Consider the following 23,802-nt stretch of genomic DNA (forward strand, 5'->3'; position numbering starts at 1 on the left):
TTTTCTGGTCTGGAGCAGGAGGTGTTGCATGTAGTGTGTTCCCTGACCAGGAAACTCCTGTTTTGCTCCCAGACATGGTATTACTACCACTGTGGCAACCAGACCCCCTGGGGTGCCACACATGCACTAACATTTTACACATACTGTACATTGAGGATTGAATAAAGGACGAATTCTGGAAATATTTTTGAGTTTCAGACGTCAGGAGGTGTCGAGAGCTTGGATGTGTGGTTTGAAGGACAGGACAGAGTCAAGGGTTACTGTGAGGCAGCGGAAATCCGGTACAGAGGAAAGCTTGGTGTCATTCATTGTGATAGATCAGGTAGGGGAGTTAAGTAGGATGGACAACCTCCAAATGTTGTTCACCTCTAACAGCTAAGAATAGCACTATCACTACAAATATCATGTCAATGACTGCTCCCTATGCCAGCCCCATGTGTTCATTCTAGTCATCACAACGCCAAGAAAATTGTCATTAGTGCTCAAACAAGCAGTTTTTATGGAAAAGTAATAGTGCTTGTATAGAGGTCCGTGAGCTCCTATTATACCTTTGCATGACTCAGATTTATTACAGAGTTATTTTAGGTTAGATTCTGTATGAATCTGACACAAAAAATGGAACATCCTCCATCGGACTTTGTATGTTCAGAGGCGTTCTCCATTAGCATTGTCTCTAGGAGATAAAGACTCCCTATACACTGCGCGCAAAGGAGCCAGTACAGCCGCACATAAAGAAGCCCTACAGCCGCCATTTACTGTCGCACAGGCTTCAGCTGTGTACATGAGCTGTGAGGGGAAAACGGTTATATTGGCCTTCTTTATTGGTAACAGACGCCAGAAGGTAATCACTAATGGCAGCCATTAAAGTACTAAGAAAAGTTATCAAGAGTTATACTTACGTGTCCCATCTTTCCAGATAACGAAATGTTAAAAAGAAGTGTAAAAGTATTATCAATAATAATGTTCCCATTCTGAGTTAGAAATGAGGGAACGTCTGGTAGATTTTGGTAAACAGCTTCCCTTGGGGGGAAATTCTAGACACGAAAAAATGTATGAAGTTCAGCTCTAAGTTTCTGTCTGGGGCAGTCGGGGCTGATCCTACAGCCTTGAGTCCTTCAGCTTAGATCATAGTGGAGGAAAGAAACTAAGAAATTGATCAGATAGGTCAGAAGCTGTGTAAGAGAAGTAATTTAGTAGTTAGCATGCAGGCTCCCCCATGCGTGATGTATTTTTATAGCATCACTTGTCCTTTGTGAGTAATGGTCTAAGCTCTAGGAGGCATTCCAAAAAGAAAAACTACCACTTTAGATGTTCGGCTTTTATGTGCTATTGCTGATAACAGAGCAAGTTGTCAGAATGGGGCTACAATATGAATAGTACACGTACACATAGTAGAATGCAATAAATCTGTCATAAAGCACACACCCTGTTAATATGACTATACCAGTGCAATCTCTTATGTCACAAGCACTCCTTTTCCCGATGGGGTGCTTACACGGGCTACACTCTGGATTAACCTGCCACATCTGCAGGGACAGATGCGCTTTCCGCCTCAACAGTGGAGATCAGTTTCTATAATTGCTGGTTGGTACTTATTTCTGAAACACCATTCGGAAATATTGCAGGGATGCTATGTGGCGTCATCATCACATCCTGTATGTGGGCACTACGTCCTCTGACATAAGTAATGCAAAGGATTTGAAAACTACAAAAATTCCCAATTTTTTTTATCCAGCTTATATTATATAATCTTATTTTTATTTTTCACTATATGTCCATTGCCAGACCCATAAGCTCCACTGTCAGTCTGGTCCCACTATATTCTATTATCAGAACTACTGAATATTTGAACATTTATGTCACAATTCTGTGCCTGATCATTCTGTAAAAGAGGGCCATGTGCAATTTCCAATATACAAATCAAATGGTAGTTGCTATTTTCTTTGCAATAATAATATTTTATTATTATTATTATTATTATTATTATAAATAATACTTTAGTACTCAGGATTCAAGATCTGTACCTGAAAAAAGTCATCAAAGGAAATTTAGAAATGTATTTAAGAAAGTATTTGCAGAAATTATTTTTGTAATTTTAATACATGTACATTTTTATATAATCCAAATGAATATAATAAGTTAGTTTTACACTTAAAGGGAATCTGTCACCAGGTTTTTGCTACCACATATGAGAGAAGCATAATGTAGGGGCAGAGACCCTGATTCCAGCGATGAATCACTTACTGAGCTGCTTTCTGCAGTTTTGAAAAAATCACTAATTTCTCTGCTGTAGATCTACCAGTTCTCTTAATGTTGAGTTCTGTATAACCCCGCCCACACTAATGATTGGCAGCTTTCTGCGTGCACTGTGCAAAGGCAGAAACAGTGTCAAACAGTGGTGGAGGTGGGGTTATTCGGACTCATGAATATGAAGGACTACATGGCAGCAGGTTTACTAGTCCTGTAGTGATGATATCCTGCTGATAAAAGCCCAGTAAGTGACACATTGCTGGAATCAAGTTCGCTGTCTCTACATTATGCTGCAATCATATTAAGAGACAGATTCTCTTTAAAGAGACCTGTCACCAGGTCAAAAGTGGCCAGTTTTTGCTCTTTGTTATTCCGGCTGTTCCCTGAGTATTGTTTTTTATGAATCCACCATATTATTCCAGAGATATGGTTTTTATATTTAGTGCTAATTTTTATGGTCTTTAGCAAGAGGGTATTGCTCATAGGTAGTGATGAGCGACTGTGCTCATTTAACCCTTTCACCGAGCACGCTCGGGTGCTCCCGAGTATCTTCGGCGTGCTTGTATATTACGTTTCAGTCCCTGCGTCTGCATGATTTATGGCTGTTACACATCCTAAACACATTCCAGGATTACCTGTTTGTTAAGGAATCCTCACATGTGTTTAGGCTGTGTAGCTCTAGCCATAAATCATGCAGGCGCAGGGACTGAAACATAATATACGAGCACGCTGAAAATACTCGGGAGCACCCGAGCATGCTCGGTGAAAGGGTTAAACGAGCACGCTTGCTCATCACTAGTGTTCTTTTATACTTTTTATTAATTGCTTGCAGAATGCTTGGGGACCCTCACCGATTCCTTAACAGAGGAACGTGCACAACCCCTGCTTGAGTGAGTGCATGGTGGAGTACAGATTCAATAGAAAGCCTTTGACTCTACTGAATCCGTACTCCACTCCTGCCTTGCAAACTGAACACTTCAACGGGATCTTTAGAGTGATCAGTGGGGGTCTTAGGACCCAGCCCCCGAACAATCTGCAAGCAATTAAAGTACCACAGTTAAAAGCATAGTAATTCTTTAAAGAAGCACTCCCACTAACTTTTGTATGCAGTAAATGAATGTGTACATGCACGTAATGTGGTGTGAGTGTAATAATATACTCACCTACTGCTGTTTTCTCCGGTGTCCAGCGTCATTCTTCTCTGTTTCTCAGTGACGTCACTGCAATTCAGACTAGTCGGCTCGTTCTATGCGCTATGCGTGAGCCGGAAGTCGTTCTGACTTTCCATAGGCTCACACAGTAAAAGTCACTTCTGAGTCACGCAGAGCACGGCATGAATTGGCCAGTCTGGAGAGCGGTGACGTCACTGAGAATAGTAGAAGAACGGCACTGGACACCGGAGAAGATGGCGATAGGTGAGTATATTAATGCTCACATTCCATAACCAGCATGTATACAAACAAAGTCAGTGGGGGTGCATCTTTAACCTTTGCGGGGAACAGCCAGGAAATTCAGAAGATGCATGCTTACTAAATCCATTCCATATTCCCTCTGTAAATTGGGAGACCACATGCATTCATTGAATTCATTTGTTTGTGGCTAAAAGATTATTACCTATATTTGTAAAGACTGAATATGTAAGTTCTTTAAAATTCTCCACGACACTTTCTACATAGCGTATCTCTGCAGGTAACCATATAATGTACATACAGCATGCACTCTCTTAGGATGTGAATGCATGTTAAGGCAGGATACAGAGGTGCAGAAGGAATGTTTGTGGGACGCACTAAATTACGTATTCTTAGCCAAATACATTAGTCTTATTTACCGGCCCTTTAACTCTATGGTAAACCAAATGAGATTTATCTATATAGCCTATAAAGAAACCAAAGCCTGAAAACAGATGTAATAGCATGTGTCCTTATGCACAGCAATCAAATCTTCAAGTGGTGGGCATCAAGATTATTATTTCCTTGGCTAGGAGCCAGATTGGACCAGATACTGTCCATACAAGAAGCCTGACCTGTGAGCAATATGAGATCTACATCTCAGGTCATACACACAAAGGTGTTCCTTTAGGCCACGGCCCCACTATCAGTATTCAGTCAGCATTTTTTCTCAGGAGTGGGAGCCAAAACCAGGTGAGGAACAATCAGAGAAAAGGTATAATAGAAACAAGTCACCAATTCTGTATTTATCACCCACTCCTGGTTTTGGCTCCCACTCCTGAGAAAAAATACTGACCGAATACTGATAGTGGGGTCGTGGGCTTATGTAAAGTGTGACATAAAATATACCTGAAATGCCAATTAATTCCAGTTCTCGAAATCTACTCCTAACCAGGGTCTAAATGATAATGGCTACATCATAGTGTCATATTATATTCAAATCACTCTACCACACACAGTCTACGCGGGTATTCACTCAAAATAGCTCAACCGTACAGCGCAGCATGGTACTGCGATTCAACCTATGCAAGGGCCATGTAATAATGCTAGGGAGTGATGGGTCATGTGCGAACGATCCGAGACAAAGAGCCAGCGCCCTATGGAAAACGATGGGAGCTGCCACCCCAAGTGAGAGCCACTAAATTCTCTGGATGACTCTCCCTGGGCATAAAATGCATTCATTTAATCTTAAATATGTGTTCATCTATGGTTTTTGGTGAGCAGAGTCAAGTGAGCCAGATCACCAAAAAGAGGCGGACTGCCCATCACTAGTGACTGTTCCTTTAATCACCTCACATCAGTAAAGGTAACAGGCCTCATTCAAACGAGTGATTTTTCTCATATGAGAAAAATGGTCTGAGTTTTATCAGTGATCAGAATAGTGTCGTCAGAATTTGGCCAGGGTGGCACATGTTCAGTATTTAGTCAGTATTTTACCCCAGTATTTGTAAGCCAAAACCAGGAGTGGGTGATAAATACAGAAGTGGTGACGTGTTTCTATTACACTTTTTCCTCTGATTGTTCCACTCCTGGTTTTGACATACAAATACTAAGGTAAAATACTGACCGAATACTGAACGTGTGAAAAATTGAAAAAATATAAAAATGAAGGTTTCTCAAGCCTCTCCTATCATGCAGTGCATGATTGTCAGACTGAACACGTATGGCATCCAAATACTGTCTGATTTTTTTCACTGACCCATAGACTTAGATTGGCAATTTTGATCCGAGAATCAGATCAATATCAATCAGCAGTGGTGTTGGGCCCCGATGCAAGATTTGATTTGGATCACTCCAAATCAGGAAGTCCTCCATTGTTGTATATATATCCCCCATCCTGATATATATGTCCCTTATCATGGGCCCCATTCTGGTATATACAGTATATCCCCATCCTGGTAATGTGTCCCTTATCCTGGTAAATGTCCCTTATCCTGGGCCCCATCCTGGTATATACAGTATATCCCCATCCTGGTAATGTGTCCCTTATCCTGGTAAATGTCCCTTATCCTGGGCCCCATCCTGGTATATACAGTATATCCCCATCCTGGTAATGTGTCCCTTATCCTGGTAAATGTCCCTTATCCTGGGCCCCATCCTGGTATATATAGTATATCCCCATCCTGGTAATGTGTCCCTTATCCTGGTAAATGTCCCTTATCCTGGGCCCCATCCTGGTATATACAGTATATCCCCATCCTGGTAATGTGTCCCTTATCCTGGTAAATGTCCCTTATCTTGGGCCCCATCCTGGTATATACAGTATATCCCCATCCTGGTAATGTGTCCCTTATCCTGGTAAATGTCCCTTATCCTGGGCCCCATCCTGGTATATATAGTATATCCCCATCCTGGTAATGTGTCCCTTATCCTGGTAAATGTCCCTTATCCTGGGCCCCATCCTGGTATATATAGTATATCCCCATCCTGGTAATGTGTCCCTTATCCTGGTAAATGTCCCTTATCCTGGGCCCCATCCTGGTATATACAGTATATCCCCATCCTGGTAATGTGTCCCTTATCCTGGTAAATGTCCCTTATCCTGGGCCCCATCCTGGTATATACAGTATATCCCCATCCTGGTAATGTGTCCCTTATCCTGGTAAATGTCCCTTATCCTGGGCCCCATCCTGGTATATACAGTATATCCCCATCCTGGTAATGTGTCCCTTATCCTGGTAAATGTCCCTTATCCTGGGCCCCATCCTGGTATATATAGTATATCCCCATCCTGGTAATGTGTCCCTTATCCTGGTAAATGTCCCTTATCCTGGGCCCCATCCTGGTATATACAGTATATCCCCATCCTGGTAATGTGTCCCTTATCCTGGTAAATGTCCCTTATCTTGGGCCCCATCCTGGTATATACAGTATATCCCCATCCTGGTAATGTGTCCCTTATCCTGGTAAATGTCCCTTATCCTGGGCCCCATCCTGGTATATATAGTATATCCCCATCCTGGTAATGTGTCCCTTATCCTGGTAAATGTCCCTTATCCTGGGCCCCATCCTGGTATATACAGTATATCCCCATCCTGGTAATGTGTCCCTTATCCTGGTAAATGTCCCTTATCCTGGGCCTCATACTGGTATATGTCCCCTTGTATATGTCTTTCTGATGCTATTGTTTAATGCATAGAAAAAAATAAAGCATTATACTCACCTTCCCTCCGCTCCCCCGCCGCGTGGCGTCCTCTTCTGAAGCCGGCAGCTGAATTCAGCGTAGAAGTGACAGGAGTGCATGACATCACTACCATGCGCCCTGTTGGACCCGACAGGTCTGTGCACCGCAATATACTTCAACTAGATATGTGTCCGAGGACTCACATCCACTTGAACTTTTTGCTGGCGTTGGCGGGCCCCTCACCCACCGGGCCAAGGCGCAGTCGCGACCTTGGTAGTTACACTCCTATCGATCGGACATATGTCTGAGGAAAAAATCGGTCTGAGGAAAAAATTTGGCATGTGAACTGCCTCATAGATTATCACTGGTACGAGTGCTATCTGGGGAAAACATGGATAGCACTGGTACAAGAAAGGCCACGTTCAGTATTTGGTCAGTATTTTACATCAGTATTTGTGAGCCAAAACCAGGAGTGGAACAATCAGAGGAAAAGTGTAATAGAAACACGTCACCACTTCTGTATTTATCACCCACTCCTGGGTTTTACTTTACTGATGTAAAATACTGACCAAATACTGAACGCGTGAACAAAAAACTGACGTCTGAATGAGCCCTTACGATCAGGCATTGCCCCTATACAGTCACACAGTAATATGAACAAGCCACATGAATAAGATGGTGGTACTAGATCAGAGGCGAGCAGGAAAGAATTCGCTGCCCCCATGGTCCTATTTTCCACATATAACATTCAGAGGGAAAATTATTAAGGTAATTTATTTATTTTACCAAGTTTTAATTAAAAGCTCGCTGGAATAAAGATGCGTCTAATAAATTAATCACTTCTCCTTCTGTGCTTGTACCAGAAAATCACATCCATGGCAACAACAGGCTGGCAAATATCTACTACAAATAATATGGTACATTTTCCGGCCCTTCAGCACCAACATTTCAGAAAAATTAAGGGATCATGACAAAAGTAAAAAAAAAATCTTAAATTAACAGGCCAATATGGCGACACCATAACATTTTTTTACGCTATAAAGCTGGTGTCAGGGTATGACATATTCTCCCCATAGGGATCACGTACACCACCAAATTCAGGCCATTTACGGCCCCCCAGGACTGCCCGAAATGTACCCAAAAACACCGGATCACACCTAATAGCACGATGGTGCACTTTTCATCCATATCGTGGCTATACCCTAGCTCAGCTCCATTGTCGTTAATGGGGTCGTAGTGCAATACCACACACATCCTGTTGCAATGTGTGGTGCTTTTTTTTTATTAATAAAATGTTTTCATCATTTTAGGCAACCCTTTAAATTAATCATTCTCACTGGCCCTCATTACTGGAGACATTGTCATGTGCAACACTGAAAACTACTCCTACTTATAACTAGATGTTTCCAGAAATGGAGTGCAAACAGCAGAGTAGAGGGATTGCTAACAGCAACCAATCAGATGCTTGTTCTCATTCTCAACAAAAACATTTGGAAAATGAGAGCAGTAACCTGATAGGGTGATATTGCTAGTGCTTCTACTTTCTCCCTCAGGGTGTGGAGTAAAATCATAGTGACCCCCTGAGGAGATTGTCGCATGTGACGTTCGGTACAACGGGGGCTGCAGACGTGACTGACAACAAGGGTAACAAGAATCCTAAATAAGCTCTAGTAGTAGAAAAGCTTCCGGCGCGTCAGCGTGCGATCACGTGACCAGCCAGCCTGCGCTCTATAAATACGGAGCGCTCGCGGCTTTCAGTTCATAAACCGCTGAGTATCTCAGGAAGGAGCGTGGTCCAGTCATGTCCTCTCAGCTGTCACTGGCGTGGAGCATCTTACTGCTGTGCCTGGGTGAGTTCTAGCGGATACACCTGCGTTACAGTGTGCTCTGCAGGCTCCTATAGGGGTGACGGTGTCACTCTTTGGGGTGTGCTTTATTTAATACTCTACTTTTCTTTATTGCTTGGAGTAGTTGGTAATTTTAAGCCCCATTCTTACTTTTGTTGTGTAAATGTGTGGCTAACTGACCTGACTTTGACTTGTATCTGGTTTTTGGCTGTTCTGTCCATTGACATGGGGTGATCATAAGACCTCTCATTCATGTGTGTATATTACATACAGTTTTTGTTTGTTATAGTTCAATGTTCTTCTTTGCTACCTGTGTTACTGCCCCTCGTCCTGTTGCCACGTTGGTCGGGCACTGTTGGCAGAAGATTTCAGCATGTCCCTGCTTGTCCTGTTGGGGACTTTGTGAATGAAGTCTGCAATAGTTGCCTGATGAGTAATATTTGTCCAAGCAAAATCAATGACTGCTGATTAACCCTGTCCATCCCTGAATCTTCCATAGTTCTAGGTAGTCTGGAAACTGACTGCTTCCAATCTATTACCATATTCTGTTCTTGTATAAGTTAGACTAGTCCTTGTTTTACACATCACCTATCACTTTTCTTACTCTACTCGCACATGTGACTCTACTTAACTTGTGCCCTTTAACTCCACAGCGTGTGAATACACCATACGTTGTTCTGAACTGAACACCACTGGAAATGAGATCAGGGTGACGTTATCTGGGGCAGGTGATGGTGTCTCTGCCGGGTTGCAAAATGTCCATGAAGTTGACTATGACGAATACCATGAAGATGAGGACCTCTCGGGGTACTATGTGGATGATTCTATACGAGGTGTGTATAAAATACATGTTTGTCGCAGCTTCCTATAACCTGTGCACATATCAATGTGGTGTAACAGTAATGAACCACTCCCTCCAATCTATAGATCTGATTGGTAAACATAACTATTACTCTCCTTTTTTGGGGTGCAGTCTGTCAGCCGTATAATTCGGGCAGAGTTCAAAACTCATTGCTCTGTCTAGCCGGTGGCTCTCCTGACCCGGGTGACCGCTGCATATAAATGTATGAATTTGTCACTGGTGGTCAGAGCCGCCGGCCAGTCTATGCACTGTGGTCCGCTTTGTCTGACTGCACCCTTATGCCCTAATGTGTGATGTGAAAACTTTATAGCTGCAACGTTCTGTAGTTCATTCTTCTGATCACACATTGAATTCTGCCATCCGTTCTTTATCTGGAGCTGTGTGGGCATAGAAACACATTGCAGAGGTTTCCTCTGCTGCCAGGAATGAATCACAGAACTCCAGACTTGCTACCTTCTCATCAGCATCTGGGATGCCATGTGTCAACATCACTTTACTAAATTGACTGTTTCCATGGATTATTACTCAAGGTATCCAGTGAACGCAAGATCACACTTTCCTCATACTATTCGCTCATACTGTCTGGGACAATGGAGCCAAACTTTCCTGCAGGTCGTCAGTAGATCTCAACAATTTTAACCATGCAGCCCGTGTGGTGCTTGCCAGTATCAGACTACTGCCACCCTGCTCATTATTGGATTGTCTTAATCTTTATGGTAATTGAGAAAATATTGAGCAGTGTCTTTAGTTTCCTAATAGATGTAATGGTGAACCCAGGTGTGATTCATGCTATCACCCACTGGGTCACTATTTGTTGTGCTAGGCTAATGACACTATGAAATCTGCTGAGCACCAGGTAGTTTCGCCTACGTTACCTTTGCTTGTAACCAGGCACATCTGCAAAGACGTGCCATTCAAAGGGCAAATTCTCAACGTTCCCGACTTCATATTATGCATACTAATGGCTTTTACAACATGGTGACACAAATGCACAGTAACTTAGATTAAAGAACTTTACTGCTAACTCTTATGTGGGCAATAAAATGTTTTAAGCTTGCAGTAGCTAGTGCTTCATATATTTACCAGTGTGCATGGCATTTCATGAAGGAGTCTTGGCAGCTGAATAACGTGGTAACATTCACAGCAGATTGTAAAGCCTCACCTCTGTGACTCACTGCGGTAATGAGACATGTCTAATGCACACAACCAGTGACACGACCTCCTCCCAACCCTTCCTTCGGGGCTTTTCTGTACAGAACTTCTTCCATTCCTGAAAGTGACATTTCCGATTGAAATGAGACAGTTCATGCTCCTGGAGAGCATGAAAGAATGTGGGAAGGAAATGGGCTTCTCAAGTTGCTGATCACTCGACGTCTAGTTAAATCCTAACTTGTGTTAATCGTCAAACCTTTTGTAGGATACAGTATATAGGCTCAGTCATGGCTCTAAGTTGTGCCTCATCAATGTTTATGACCTAATGGTTAGTATTAATTGGCTTTGGTTTGAGCTGCATAGTAACTGTCCAGGATTGCTAAAAGTTTATAGTATGTGTAATGACTCGCTGCAAATTAAAAAGGTTCAATTGGGTTTCTGCTGGCACTCTTGTAGAACTTTGGCTTATTGTCAGATTATAAGTTTATCAAGAATGGTAACATGAAGATCCATTTTCCTTTCCAGTGCAAGCTGTGGTCAAGCCAGCTAATGGGGAAGTGCCCACCACAAAAGTAGAGAAGAAAAAGGCTGATAAAAAGAAGGCAGAAAAGAATAAAAACAAGAAAAAGAAAAAGACCCCTTGTCAGACTACACATAAGAATTTCTGCGTTCATGGAAAATGCAGATTCCTAGCAAACATATCAGAAGTCTCATGCAAGTGAGTACAAGTGTTATCTGCCTACAGTCTGTAGTCAGTATTACTGTATGTTTATGGATAAATGGGACTTGGTATTGATCTGCAAGTAGCTGAGCTTTGTGGTGTAAGCTGCAAAGGAGTACTAAAATCTGTTTCACTATAGATAATATATTCCCACACCCTCTCCCAAACATCATTAATGGATAAGCACAGGGGGGGGGGAAAGCACACTTGGTCCAGTTAGTCTGCCTTTATTTTTTTTTTTTTATTATTTTTTTTTTTGCATCTTACTGGCAGCTGTATTGGTTGTCTTTAGGTTTCTAAGGAGCAGGTGCTTTTGCCTAATGCATAGTCTAGATATTTTTTTTTTTTTTTTTTTACAGATGCCATGAAAACTACTTTGGCGAGAGGTGCACAGAACAATACTTAAGAGCAGGATCCTCAAACCCTCATGAGATGACTACAACAACAATACTGGCAGTTGTAGCAGTTCTACTATCTACAATCAGCATAATAGCCATAATAATCATCATTGTTATACAGTAAGTATTTAACTAGACTGATCTTCTAGCATCAGTTAGCTAAATAGACCCAACTGTGGCTTTATTTGGTGAAGTGCATGGTCAAAATACCAGAAGCCTCTTGTCTAACTTCTGTGAACTTTTAAAATGGTGCTCATGACATGCCTAATATACCAGATGTTCTTTACATTTTTTTTTTTTTTTTTTTTTTTTTTTTTTTTTTTTAGTACACGAAGGAAATACTCCTCCTATGATTGTGAAGCAGAAGAGACAAGGAAACTGGGACAGGAAAATGGAAGTGACGATGTCTGACTTTAAGTAAGTCTAGGATTGTAAAACTGAATATGCTCGCCTGCAAAACCAGTTATTGCAAACCTGCATCTACTTACTAGAGCATGCACATATTTTCTAGCTTCCACCCTTAAATATCTTGGAACAATACAGAATTACTTGGTCGTATTATGATCCAGTGCAGGGCTATGCTGCCTTGAACAAGCAGTATGAGCAGCTAGATGTATGACCTGTCCCTGCATGCAGTGATCTAGAGCTATGATCAGGGCTCCTGTGTACAGTATTTAATGTGTTGGGTTATTAAGTGATCACAGTAAAGATAATCAAACTGTAGCCACAAGAATACCCAATGTCTGTAGACGATACTGAAATCTAAACTGCTGTTTAGGTTTTATCCTAAAATTAAACACCTGTTTAGCATGATCACTACTAGATATATATATTTTTTTGTTTTGTGAAACTTTATGTATTTAAAATGTCCATGATCACTAAACATTAACAATTTCTTATTTTTTCTAGATGTCTTCTGGATTTGCAACAAAGCACTGCCACACCAAGTGAATGTGAAGATGAATGGCCTCGTTTTATGTATAATTTTTTTTGTATATTTATTGTATTTATTATTTTATATAAAATATCTCCTAATATTTTAAGAAATAAATATTTTTATAAGTTAAACACTAATCTTCTGTGTTTATCAAACACTTTCCTATGTGTGCTTTTTCAAGTTAAAGAATAACCATTCTGAGAGCAAGATTGTCCTGGAAGGTTGGCAGTCTGTTAAAGCAAAAAAGTGCTCTCTGTAATTATGTTTGAAAAGGTGTTTTGCCCCCATCTTGAGTTCTTATTATTTTTGCATGTTTGTCACACTTAAATGTTTTCAGATCACAAAACAAATTTACATATTAGACAAATAACACAAGTAAACACAAAATGCAATTTTTAAGATTAGGTCTTAAAGGGAAAAAAATCCAAACCTCCTGTGAAAGTGATTGCCCTTAAACCTAATAACTGGTTGGGCCACCCTTGGCAGCAACAACTGCAATCAAACATTTGCGATAACTGGCCATGAGTCTTTTACAACACTCTGGAGGAATTTTGGCCCACTCATCTCTGCAAAATTGTTTTCATCCAGCTATATTGGAGGGTTTCCAAGCATGAACTGTTTGTGTGTGTGTGTGTGTGTGTGTGTGTGTGTGTGTGTGGGTTTTTTTTTTTTTGTTTTTTTTTGTCCTGCCACAGCATATCAGATTAAGGTCAGGTCTTTGACTAGGCCACTCCAAAGACTTCATTTTTGTTTTTCTTAAGCTATTCAGAGGTGGACTTGCTGATGTGTTTTGGATCATTGTCCTGCTGAATAACCCACGTGCGCTTCAGCTTGAGGCCATGAACAGCTAGCTGGACATTCTTTCAGGATTTTTTGGGTAGACAGCAGAATTCATGGTTCCATTTACCACTGCAAGTCTACCAGGTCCTGAAGCAGCAAAACTGCCCCCAGACCATCACACTGCCACCACCATATTTTACTGCTGGTATGTTCCTTTTGTGAAATGCTGTGTAAGGCCAGTTTCTCACGTCCACATATCTCCAGTACTGGAAAAAAACTGTACTAGAGATATCAGTGTTTTACATGCTGCATCCGTGTGCCTCATCAGGATCACACGGACGGGCGCCTGGGAATCGGCACTATAGTTAGTGCTGTTACCAAGCGCTGGTGCTGAACGCTGCCCTCATCATGGTTCTTTGCCGGCACTGTTAAATCAGCCCCAGTAGGGACCATGATGAGGGTAGTGGTGTCTGCTCCCGCAGTGTTCCAGCAGGGAACCATGATGAGGGCATTGTTCAGCACTGGCGCTTGGGAATGGCACCATTCCCAGGCGCCGGTACGTGTCACACAAATGACATATGGATGTCATCCGTGCGGTACATTTTGCAGACCCGTGTAGCCGCAAAAAAAAAAAAACTGACTTGTCTCCATGTGGAGCACACGGACACACGGTCTGTGAAAATACACTGAGATATGCACAGACGTCTGTCAGTGTCTCCGGTATGTGTGGAAACTGTCACCACTCGTACCGGAGATACGTGTGAAAGAGCTCTAACGTCTATGCCAGATATAATGGGACAAACTCTCCACAAAGTTTAACTTTTGTCTCGTCCTAGAATGGTAGAGTTGGAGGGGACCTCCTGGGTCATCTGGTCCAACCCCCTGCTCAAAGCAGGATTCACTAAATCATCTCAGACAGATGTCTGTCCAGCCTCTGTTTGAAGACGTCCATTGAAGGGGAACTCTCACCTCTCGTGGCAGCCTGTTCCACTCATTAATCACCCTAACTGTCAAAAAGTTTTTTCTAATATCTAATCTGTGTCTCCTCCCATTTAGTTTCATCCCATTGCTTCTAGTCTTTCCTTGTGCAAATGAGAATAAAGATGATCCTTCTACAATGTGACAGCCCTTGACATACTTGTAGACAGCTATTAAGTCTCCTCTCAGTCTTCTTTTTTGCAAGCTAAACATTCCCAAATCCTGCAACCGTTCCTCATAGGACATGGTTTGCAGACCAGTCACCATTCTGGTCGCTCTTCTCTGAACTTGCTCCAGTTTGTCTGTCTTTTTTAAAATGTGGTGCCCAAAACAGTACACAGTATTCCAGATGAGGTCTGACCAAAGAGGAGTAAAGACCGATAATGACTTCACGTGATCTAGACTGTATGCTTCTGTTAATACATCCCAGAATTGTATTTGCCTTTTTTGCTGCTGCATCACACTGTTGACTCATGTTCAGTCTATGATCTATTAGTATACCCAAGTCTTTTTCACATGTACTGTTGCTTAGCTCTATTCCTCCCATTCTGTATATGCTTTTTTCATTTTTATTGCCCAGATGTAGTACTTTGCATTTTTCCCTGTTAAAAACCATTCTGTTGGTTGCTGCCCACTGCTCCAGTTTATTTAGGTCTTTTTGAATCCTCTCTCTTTCTCTAGTATTAGCTATCCCTCCTAGCTTTGTGTCATCAGCAAATTTAATCAGTTTACCCTCAATTCCTTCATCTAAATCATTGATAAAGATGTTGAACAATACAGGTCGTCAGTCCAGAGTATTCTCCCAAAAGTCTTGGCGATCATCAAGATGTTTTCTGGAAAAACTGAGACAAGCCTTCTTTTTTTTGCTCAGCAGTGGTTTTCATCTTGGAACCGTGCCATTTTTGCCCAGTCTTTCTTATGGTGGAGTCATGAACACTGACCACAAATGAGGCCTGCAGTTCTTTGGATGTTGTTGTGGGGTCTTGAATGAGTCGTTGCTGCGCTGTTGGGCTAATTTTGGCCGGCCAGCCACTCCTGGGAAGGTTTACCACTGTCCCGTATCTGTCATTTGTGGATAATGGCGCACTGTAGTTTACTGTAGTCCCAAAGCTTTAGAAGTTGCTTTATAACTTTTTCCAGACTGATAGATCTCAATTACTTTGTTTCTCATTTGTTCCTGAATTTCTTTGGATCACAGCATGATGTCTAGCTTTTGAGGATCTTTTGGTCTACTTCACTTACTGCCACACCTGTACTCAATCAGGCCTGTGTGTGGCTAAGGAAACTGAACTCCACTTCCCAAAGATGTGATAGACCACAGTCAACTTATGCTACGTTATACAGATATACAGGTGCATCTCACAAAATTAGAATAACATCAAAGTAAACTTATTTCAGTTCTTCAATACAAAAAGTGTAACTCGTGTATATATTCATTACAACAGTGATCTATTTCAAGTGTTTATTTCTGTTGATGATTATGGCTTACAGCCAATGAAAACAAACACCTGCAAAGGCTTCCTAAGCATTTAAAAAGATCCCTTAGTCTGTTTCAGTAGGCTCCACAATCAGGGGAAGACTGCTGACTTGACATGTCCAGAAGGCAGTCACTGACACACTCCACAAGGTCCCAGAGTTACAATTTTCATTTGGAAATCAAGGTCCAAGAGTCTGGAGGAAGAGTGGAGAGGCCACAATCCAAGCTGCTTGAGATCTAGTGTGAAGTTTCCACAATCGGTGATGGTTTGGGGAGCCATGTCATCTGCTGGTGAAGGTTCACTGTGTTTTATCAAGAACAAAGTCAGTGCAGCCGTTTACCAGGAAATGTTACAGCACTTCATGCTTCCCTCTGCCGACAAGCTTTTTGGAGATGGAAATTTCATTCTCCAGCAGGACTTGGCACCTGTCCACACTGCCAAAAGTACCAATACCTGGTTTAAAAACAACAGTATCACTGTGCTTGATTGGTCAGCAAACTCACCTCACCTTAACCCCATAGAGAATCAATGTGCTATTGTCAAGAGGAAGATGAGACACCAGACCCAACAATACAGACGAGCTGAAGGCTGCTATCAAAGCAACCTGGGCTTCCATAACACCTCAGCATTGTCACAGGCTGATTGCCTCCATGCCACGCCGCATTGATGCAGTAATTGATGCAAAAGGATCCCCGACCAAGTATTGAATGCATTTACTGAACATACATTTCAGTAGGCCAACATTTCAGATTTTAAAAACATTTTTCAATCTGTTCTAAAGTATTTTAGGCTATGTGCCCACGTTGCGGAAATGAAGCAGAAAATTTCTGCTTCATTTCCGCATGTCCTCTCCCGGAAAAACGCATGCGGAATTCCGCACGCGTTTATTGCGCGTTTATCACGCGCTTATCGCGCGTTTACCACATGCGGAATTGCCTTGCGTTTTTAATGCATTGCACAAGGCAATTCCGTTTGCGGAAACGCAAAATTAATGAACATGCTGCGGATTTTTGAACGCAGCATAAACGCTGCGGAAAAATCCGCAGCGTGGGCATAGAACTTGCGGAATCCCCTTGGGGACCATGGGGAGCGGATTACCTAGCATTTAACAAGCGTTTACGCTGCGGAAATTCCGCAGCGTAAACGCTTGAAAAACGCTACGTGGGCACGCAGCCTGAATTTACACAGATAATGACTTTTGTGTTTTCATTGGCTGTAAGCCATAATCATCAACATTAACAGAAATAAACACTTGAAATAGATCACTCTGTTTGTCATGACTCTATATAATATATGAGTTTCACTTTTTGTATTGAAGAACTGAAATAAATTTACTTTTTGATGGTATTCTAATTTTGTGAGATGCACCTGTATATGTGTGTATATATACAGTACAGACCAAAAGTTTGGACACACCTTCTCATTTTAAGATTTTTCTGCATGCCAGGTCAATGCCACACAGAATTCTAGCAGCAGACACATCTCTTCAACAACTGTTAAGAGGAGACTTTGTGCAGCAGGCCTTCATGGTAAAATAGCTGCTAGGAAACCACTGCTAAGGACAGGCAACAAGCAGAAGAGACTTGTTTGGGCTAAAGAACACAAGGAATGGACATTAGACCAGTGGAAATCTGTGCTTTGGTCTGATGATTTCAAATTTGAGATCTTTGTTTCCAACCACCGTGTCTTTGTGCGACGCAGAAAAGGTGAACGGATGGACTCTACATGCCTGGTTCCCACCGTGAAGCATGGAGGAGGAGGTGTGATGGTGTGGGGGTGCTTTGCTGGTGACACTGTTGGGGATTTATTCAAAATTGAAGGCATACTGAACCAGCATGGCTACCACAGCATCTTGCAGCGGCATGCTATTCCATCCGGTTTGCGTTTAGTTGGACCATCATTTATTTTTCAACAGGACGATGACCCCAAACACACCTCCAGGCTGTGTAAGGGCTATTTGACCAAGAAGGAGAGTGATGGGGTGCCACGCCAGATGACCTGGCCTCCACAGTCACCAGACCTGAACCCAATCGAGATGGTTTGGGGTGAGCTGGAACGCAGAGTGAAGGCAAAAGGGCCAACAAGTGCTAAGCATCTCTGGGAACTCCTTCATAATTGTTGGAAGACCATTTCCAGTGACTACCTCTTGAAGCTCATCAAGAGAATGCCAAGAGTGCAAAGCAGTCATCAAAGCAAAAGGTGGCTACTTTGAAGAACCAAGAATATAAGACATATTTTCAGTTGTTTCACACTTTTTTGTTAAGTATATAATTCCACATGTGTTAATTCATAGTTTTGATGCCTTCAGTGTGAATGTACAATTTTCATAGTCATGAAAATACAGAAAAAGCTTTAAATGAGAAGGTGTGTCCAAACTTTTGGTCTGTACTGTGTATATATACTGCTCAAAAAATAAAGCGAACACTTAAAGAACAGAATACAACTCCAAGTAAATCAAACTTCTGTGTGATCAAACTGTCCACTTAGGAAGCAACACTGATTGACAATCAATTTCACATGCTGTTGTGCAAATGAAATAGACAATAGATGGAAATTATTGGCAATTATCAAGACACACTCAATAAAGGAGTGGTTCTGCAGGTGGGGACCACAGACCTCATCTCAGTACCAATGTTTTCTGGCTGATGATTTGGTCACTTTTGAATGTTGGCTGTGCTTTCACACTCGTGGTAGCATGAGACGGACTCTACAACCCACAGAAGTTGCTCAGGTAGTGCAGCCCCTCCAGGATGGCACATAAATGCGAGCTGTGGCAAGAAGGTTTGCTGTGTCTGTCAGCATAGTGTCCAGAGGCTGAAGGCGCTACCAGGAGACTGTATATATATGTATGTATATTTATACATATATACAGTGCCTACAAGTAGTATTCAACCCCCTGCAGATTTAGCTGGTTTGATAAGATGCAAATAAGTTAGAGCCTTCAAACTGCAAATGAGAGTAGGTTTTATGAACAGAAGCATAAATCTTACAAACCAAAAAGTTATGTTGCTCAGTTGAATTTAATTAAATTTTAAACATAAAAGTGTGGGTCAATTATTATACAACCCCTATGTTTAATATTTTGTGGAATAACCCTTGTTTGCAATTACAGCTAATAATCGTCTTTTATAAGACCTGATCAGGCCGGCACAGGTCTGTGGAGTTATCTTGGCCCACTCCTCCATGCAGATCTTCTCCAAGTTATCTAGGTTCTTTGGGTGTCTCATGTGGACTTTATTCTTGAGCTCCTTCCACAAGTTTTCAATTGGGTTAAGGTCAGGAGACTGACTAGGCCACTCCAACACCTTGACTTTTTCCCTCTTGAACCAGGCCTTGGTTTTCTTGGCTGTGTGCTTTGGGTCGTTGTCTTGTTGGAAGATGAAATTACGACCCATCTTAAGATCCTTGATGGAGGAGCGGAGGTTCTTGGCCAAAATCTCCAGGTAGGCCGTGCTATCCATCTTCCCATGGATGCGGACCAGATGGCCAGGCCCCTTGGCAGAGAAACAGCCCCACAGCATGATGCTGCCACCACCATGCTTGACTGTAGGGATGGTATTCTTGGGGTCGTATGCAGTGCCATCCAGTCTCCAAACGTCACGTGTGTGGTTGGCACCAAAGATCTCGATCTTGGTCTCATCAGACCATAGAACCTTGAACCAGTCTGTCTCAGAGTCCTCCAAGTGATCATGAGCAAACTGTAGACGAGTCTTGACATGACGCTTTGAAAGTAAAGGTACCTTACGGGCTCGTCTGGAACGGAGACCATTGCAGTGGAGTACGTTACTTATGGTATTGACTGAAACCAATGTCCCCACTGCCATGAGATCTTCCCGGAGCTCCTTCCTTGTTGTCCTTGGGTTAGCCTTGACTCTTCGGACAAGCCTGGCCTCGGCACGGGAGGACACTTTCAAAGGCTGTCCTGGCCGTGGAAGGCTAACAGTAGTTCCATAAGCCTTCCACTTACGGATGATGCTCCCAACAGTGGAGACAGGTAGGCCCAACTCCTTGGAAAGGGTTTTGTACCCCTTGCCAGCCTTGTGACCCTCCACGATCTTGTCTCTGATGGCCTTGGAATGCTCCTTTGTCTTTCCCATGTTGACCATGTCTGAGTGCTGTTCACAAGTTTGGGGAGGGTCTTAAATAGTCAGAAAAGGCTGGCAAAAGAGATCTTTAATCCAGACATGTGAAGCTCATTATTCTTGGTGCCTGAACTACTTCTTAATACTTTTGGGGGACCAAACAAAATTCTTGTGGTTTGAGGGGTTGAATAATAAATGACACTCTGAATTAACTTTTATCGTTTAAAAAAAAAAAAAAAAAAAAAAATTTGCTGCAGTGCATTTCCCACTTCCAGGCTGATCTACAGTACAAATGTCACAATGCCAAGTTAATTCTGCATGTGTCAACCAGCTAAATCTGCAGGGGGTTGAATACTACTTGTAGGCACTGTATATATATATATAAATATATATATATATATATATATATATATATATATATATATATAGGAGGGGGGGTAAGGCGTGTGACATCTATTTTGATTTGTAGATCTTGTGTTATCAGCTATATATAGAGGTGTTGGCTGTCACTGTAATCCTGTCTGTTAGGGTCTGTAATCCTTCCATAAAGCCCCTGTTGCCAGTGTATAAATTGCAGAATTTAACATTTTCCCCAATCACCCTCCACGACAGATCCATGCTCAGGGCCAGGCCGCTGAGGGTGATTACATTCTTTTCCCCCTTTTGGGCTGCTCCTGCCTCCTTCGGGATGCAGGACTGCTCCATTCCTCCTGAACCTCAGGGTAAAGCAGAATTGATTTTGGGCTGGCGGCCTCCCTGAGCTCCTCAGTCTTACTCCTCTCCATGTCGGTGCCTGAGGATAACTTGCCTGAGAGTTTCATAGAACAAACAAATGTAATGCTCCAGATTCTCAACTAGCTCAAAGGAAGGTCAATTTTATAGCTTCTCAAATCAGCCAAACCGTTTTCAGCTGGGCTACCATACTTGTGCAAGGGTTTTCTAGGGTTTTCTAAACATCCATTAGCCTTCTTACATCCAGTTAGCAAGCACAATGTACCATTAAAACACTGGAGTGGTGGTTGCTGGAAATAGGCCTCTATATACCTATGTAGATATTGCAATAAAAACAAGACATTTGCAACTACACTGTGTTCCAAATTATTATGCAAATAATATTTTCTCAGATTTTCCCAAATTACCTATATGAATTGCAGTCATTGAAATTATAAGCATTAGCAGGTTATTACAAACTGAAATCAAACAGTTTTCAACTCAAAACTTTATTCTAGGTTATGTTACATTTGCACATAGGACCCCTTGTTCGAAAGGAGCTTCTGAACTCTCTCGTCCATTGAATTTGTCAGGTTTTGGATGGTTTCTGCTTCCAATTGTTTTGCATGAGGACAGAATACCCTCCCAGAGCTGTTGCTTAGATGTGAACTGCCTCCCGCCATCATAGACACTCCTTTTGATGATGCTCCAGAGGTTCTCAATGGGGTTGAGGTCAGGGGAGCATGGGTGCCACACCATAAGTTTGTCCCCTTTTATGCCCATAGCAGCCAGAGATGCAGATGTGTTATGTGCAGCATGAGACTGTTTGATTTCAGTTTGTAATAACCTGCTAATGCTTATAATTTCAAAAATGACCATTTTTTTGTTCTTTATTAAAATGAAAAGGTTGAAAACACTGCTGTGCATAATAATTTGGAACATGCATTTTGAGTGCAGTTTGAGTGTTTTATTTTTTTTTAAATATACTGTTATCATAGGCAGTTTGTACAAAAAACTTTCAATTGTACTCTAATAGTTATTTGACTGGAAAATTACAATGACTGTAATTCATATAGGTAATTTGGGAAAATCTGAGAAAACATTATTTGCATAATAATTTGGAACACAGTGTAGAATAGTCATTTACCACACTAGCCATGTATAGAGTGTATTTCTGATTCATTTAATGTTAGCTTCATTGAAAAAAAATGTGCTTTTCTTTCAAAAATAATGAAATTTCTAAATGATCCCAAACTTTTGAACAGTAGTGCATGTGGACTACAGTCTGATGGGAGCCCGTTCTTATAGAGCTAGATACCATGAACAATCTTGGATCTCTGAATGAGTTGCGTGCTGAGCATCCATTGCTCATGTTTTATTGCAACTATCTATCATACATTATAATGTGGTAATACATGAAGTAGGCTTTGAGCAGACACTCTGTATTTTAGACCAACTTTATTTATTTTCTTAACTTAATTGTGTCATTCAATATCAATGTGCTAAGCACAGTCAGCACTCTAAAACATTTTGTGCTATCATTACATTTTGACAGCTGGGTGTTCAATTTCGAGATAAGTCAGACAGGTGGGGTCTAAATCATACTCCAACCTGTAAAGTCACGTCCCCATGTATGTTTATTACCCTAAATATTCTGCATTGTGTCTTAAACTTACATTCCATGGCTTCTCCAGATTTCATACATCATTACAGACTGAAATCCTTAGTTTGAGATATATTCTCTATAAGTTTTCTATTATGATCTTTATATTATTATTGCTAGTATAGATATATCATGTAATAATTAAAATATAACAGAAATTGAAAAAAGGGTATTGATTTTAATAGTAACATGTATAATCTGGTAAATTTAAAGGGTTTTTCCAGGCTAAATATAAATTACTGCATCGCCTCTCTCTCATTGCAGATTGCCAAGTAATGCATATTATCAGCATTCCCCTCTGTTGTCAGCTGCAGCGGTCATTACATGAAATACCATAATTTGTGCCACAAAATAAAGATAAAGCTTTTCCTTGTACTTTTGTTCTTGTTCACAATATGAAGTGGAGCTGTACCACAGTTGTAATTTTTGAATATGTCCATTATTATTGTTCACCTGGTGAAATGGTTTTTGTAAGCTGAGGGTCTCAAACACGAGGCTCTTGGGCCACATGCAACCCCTGAAGCTGCATCATGCCACATCTGAGCTCCCAAGGTGATTGTCCAGTCTAGGGAACACCAATTCCAGCGCTTCATTTCATTTGAATGTGCGTCCTCAGACTTACTTTAAAATTGAAGTGTATCGCAAAGCAGAGACCTGCTCTTTTGCACTGCAATGTCAATACCAGCCACCGGTCAATTAGACACTGGCAGCTGCCGTCAGCATGCCCATCGAGGGTGGCATATGATGTCACTGCCATGTGCTGTCCCGGCTGTCGTGAGAAGAAGACGCCGTTGTCCAAGAAAGCGAGGTGAATGTGAAGAGTTTTATAATAATGTTCATTATTGCAAGATGTGGACCAGGATAGGGGACATTACTAGAAGATGGGAACCAGTGTGGGGGGACATCACTACAAGCTGAGGACTTTGATGAGGGACATTATTACAAGATGAGGTTCAGGATGGGGGACATTACTACAAAATGGAGACCAGGATGGGGGACATTATTACAAGATGAGGACATTACTACAAGATGAAGACCAGGATGGGGACATTGCTACAAGATGAGGACTAAGATGGGGACATTTCTATAAGAAGAGGACCAGGATGGGTGACATTACCTCAAGATGGTAACCAGGTTGGGGGACATTACCACAAGATGAGGATCAGGATGGGTGACATTTACTACAAGATGGGAACCAGCATGAAGGACATTTCCACAAGATGGGGACAAGAATAGGGAATATTATTACAAGATGGGAACAAGGATGAAGAACATTATTATAAAATTGGGGCCAGAATTATTACATGGGTCTAAATGTAAGTCAATATTACTGTATAGGGCCAACTGGATGATAAAAAGTATAGGGAAAAA

At 41.7% G+C, this 23,802-nt stretch overlaps 1 protein-coding gene across 1 annotated transcript; it reads left to right on the forward strand.

The window, feature by feature from the left end:
- The first annotated feature begins 8,533 nt into the window (after nucleotides 1-8,533).
- AREG (amphiregulin) lies at nucleotides 8,534-12,870 on the forward strand. Its single transcript, XM_073655314.1, has 6 exons — nucleotides 8,534-8,672; nucleotides 9,323-9,502; nucleotides 11,209-11,401; nucleotides 11,764-11,922; nucleotides 12,129-12,219; nucleotides 12,712-12,870. Exons 1-5 carry the CDS (start codon nucleotides 8,624-8,626, stop codon nucleotides 12,211-12,213), a joined length of 666 nt encoding a protein of 221 aa, XP_073511415.1. The 5' UTR covers nucleotides 8,534-8,623; the 3' UTR covers nucleotides 12,214-12,219; nucleotides 12,712-12,870.
- The last annotated feature ends 10,932 nt before the right edge of the window (nucleotides 12,871-23,802 follow it).

This window comes from Phyllobates terribilis, unplaced genomic scaffold (genome assembly GCF_046119375.1).
Source record: "Phyllobates terribilis strain yellow unplaced genomic scaffold, ASM4611937v1 Scaffold_1__5_contigs__length_1240528914, whole genome shotgun sequence".
In the NCBI taxonomy this organism is placed as follows: Eukaryota; Metazoa; Chordata; class Amphibia; order Anura; family Dendrobatidae; genus Phyllobates; species Phyllobates terribilis.

Bases quoted from the DNA above. Each gene is read 5' to 3' on its own strand.
- AREG (XM_073655314.1), top strand. From the start codon at position 8,624: ATGTCCTCTCAGCTGTCACTGGCGTGGAGCATCTTACTGCTGTGCCTG. The intron at 8,673-9,322 runs GTGAGTTCTAGC...TTAACTCCACAG, and splicing joins CATCTTACTGCTGTGCCTGG to CGTGTGAATACACCATACGT. The intron at 9,503-11,208 runs GTGTGTATAAAA...TTTCCTTTCCAG, and splicing joins TGTGGATGATTCTATACGAG to TGCAAGCTGTGGTCAAGCCA.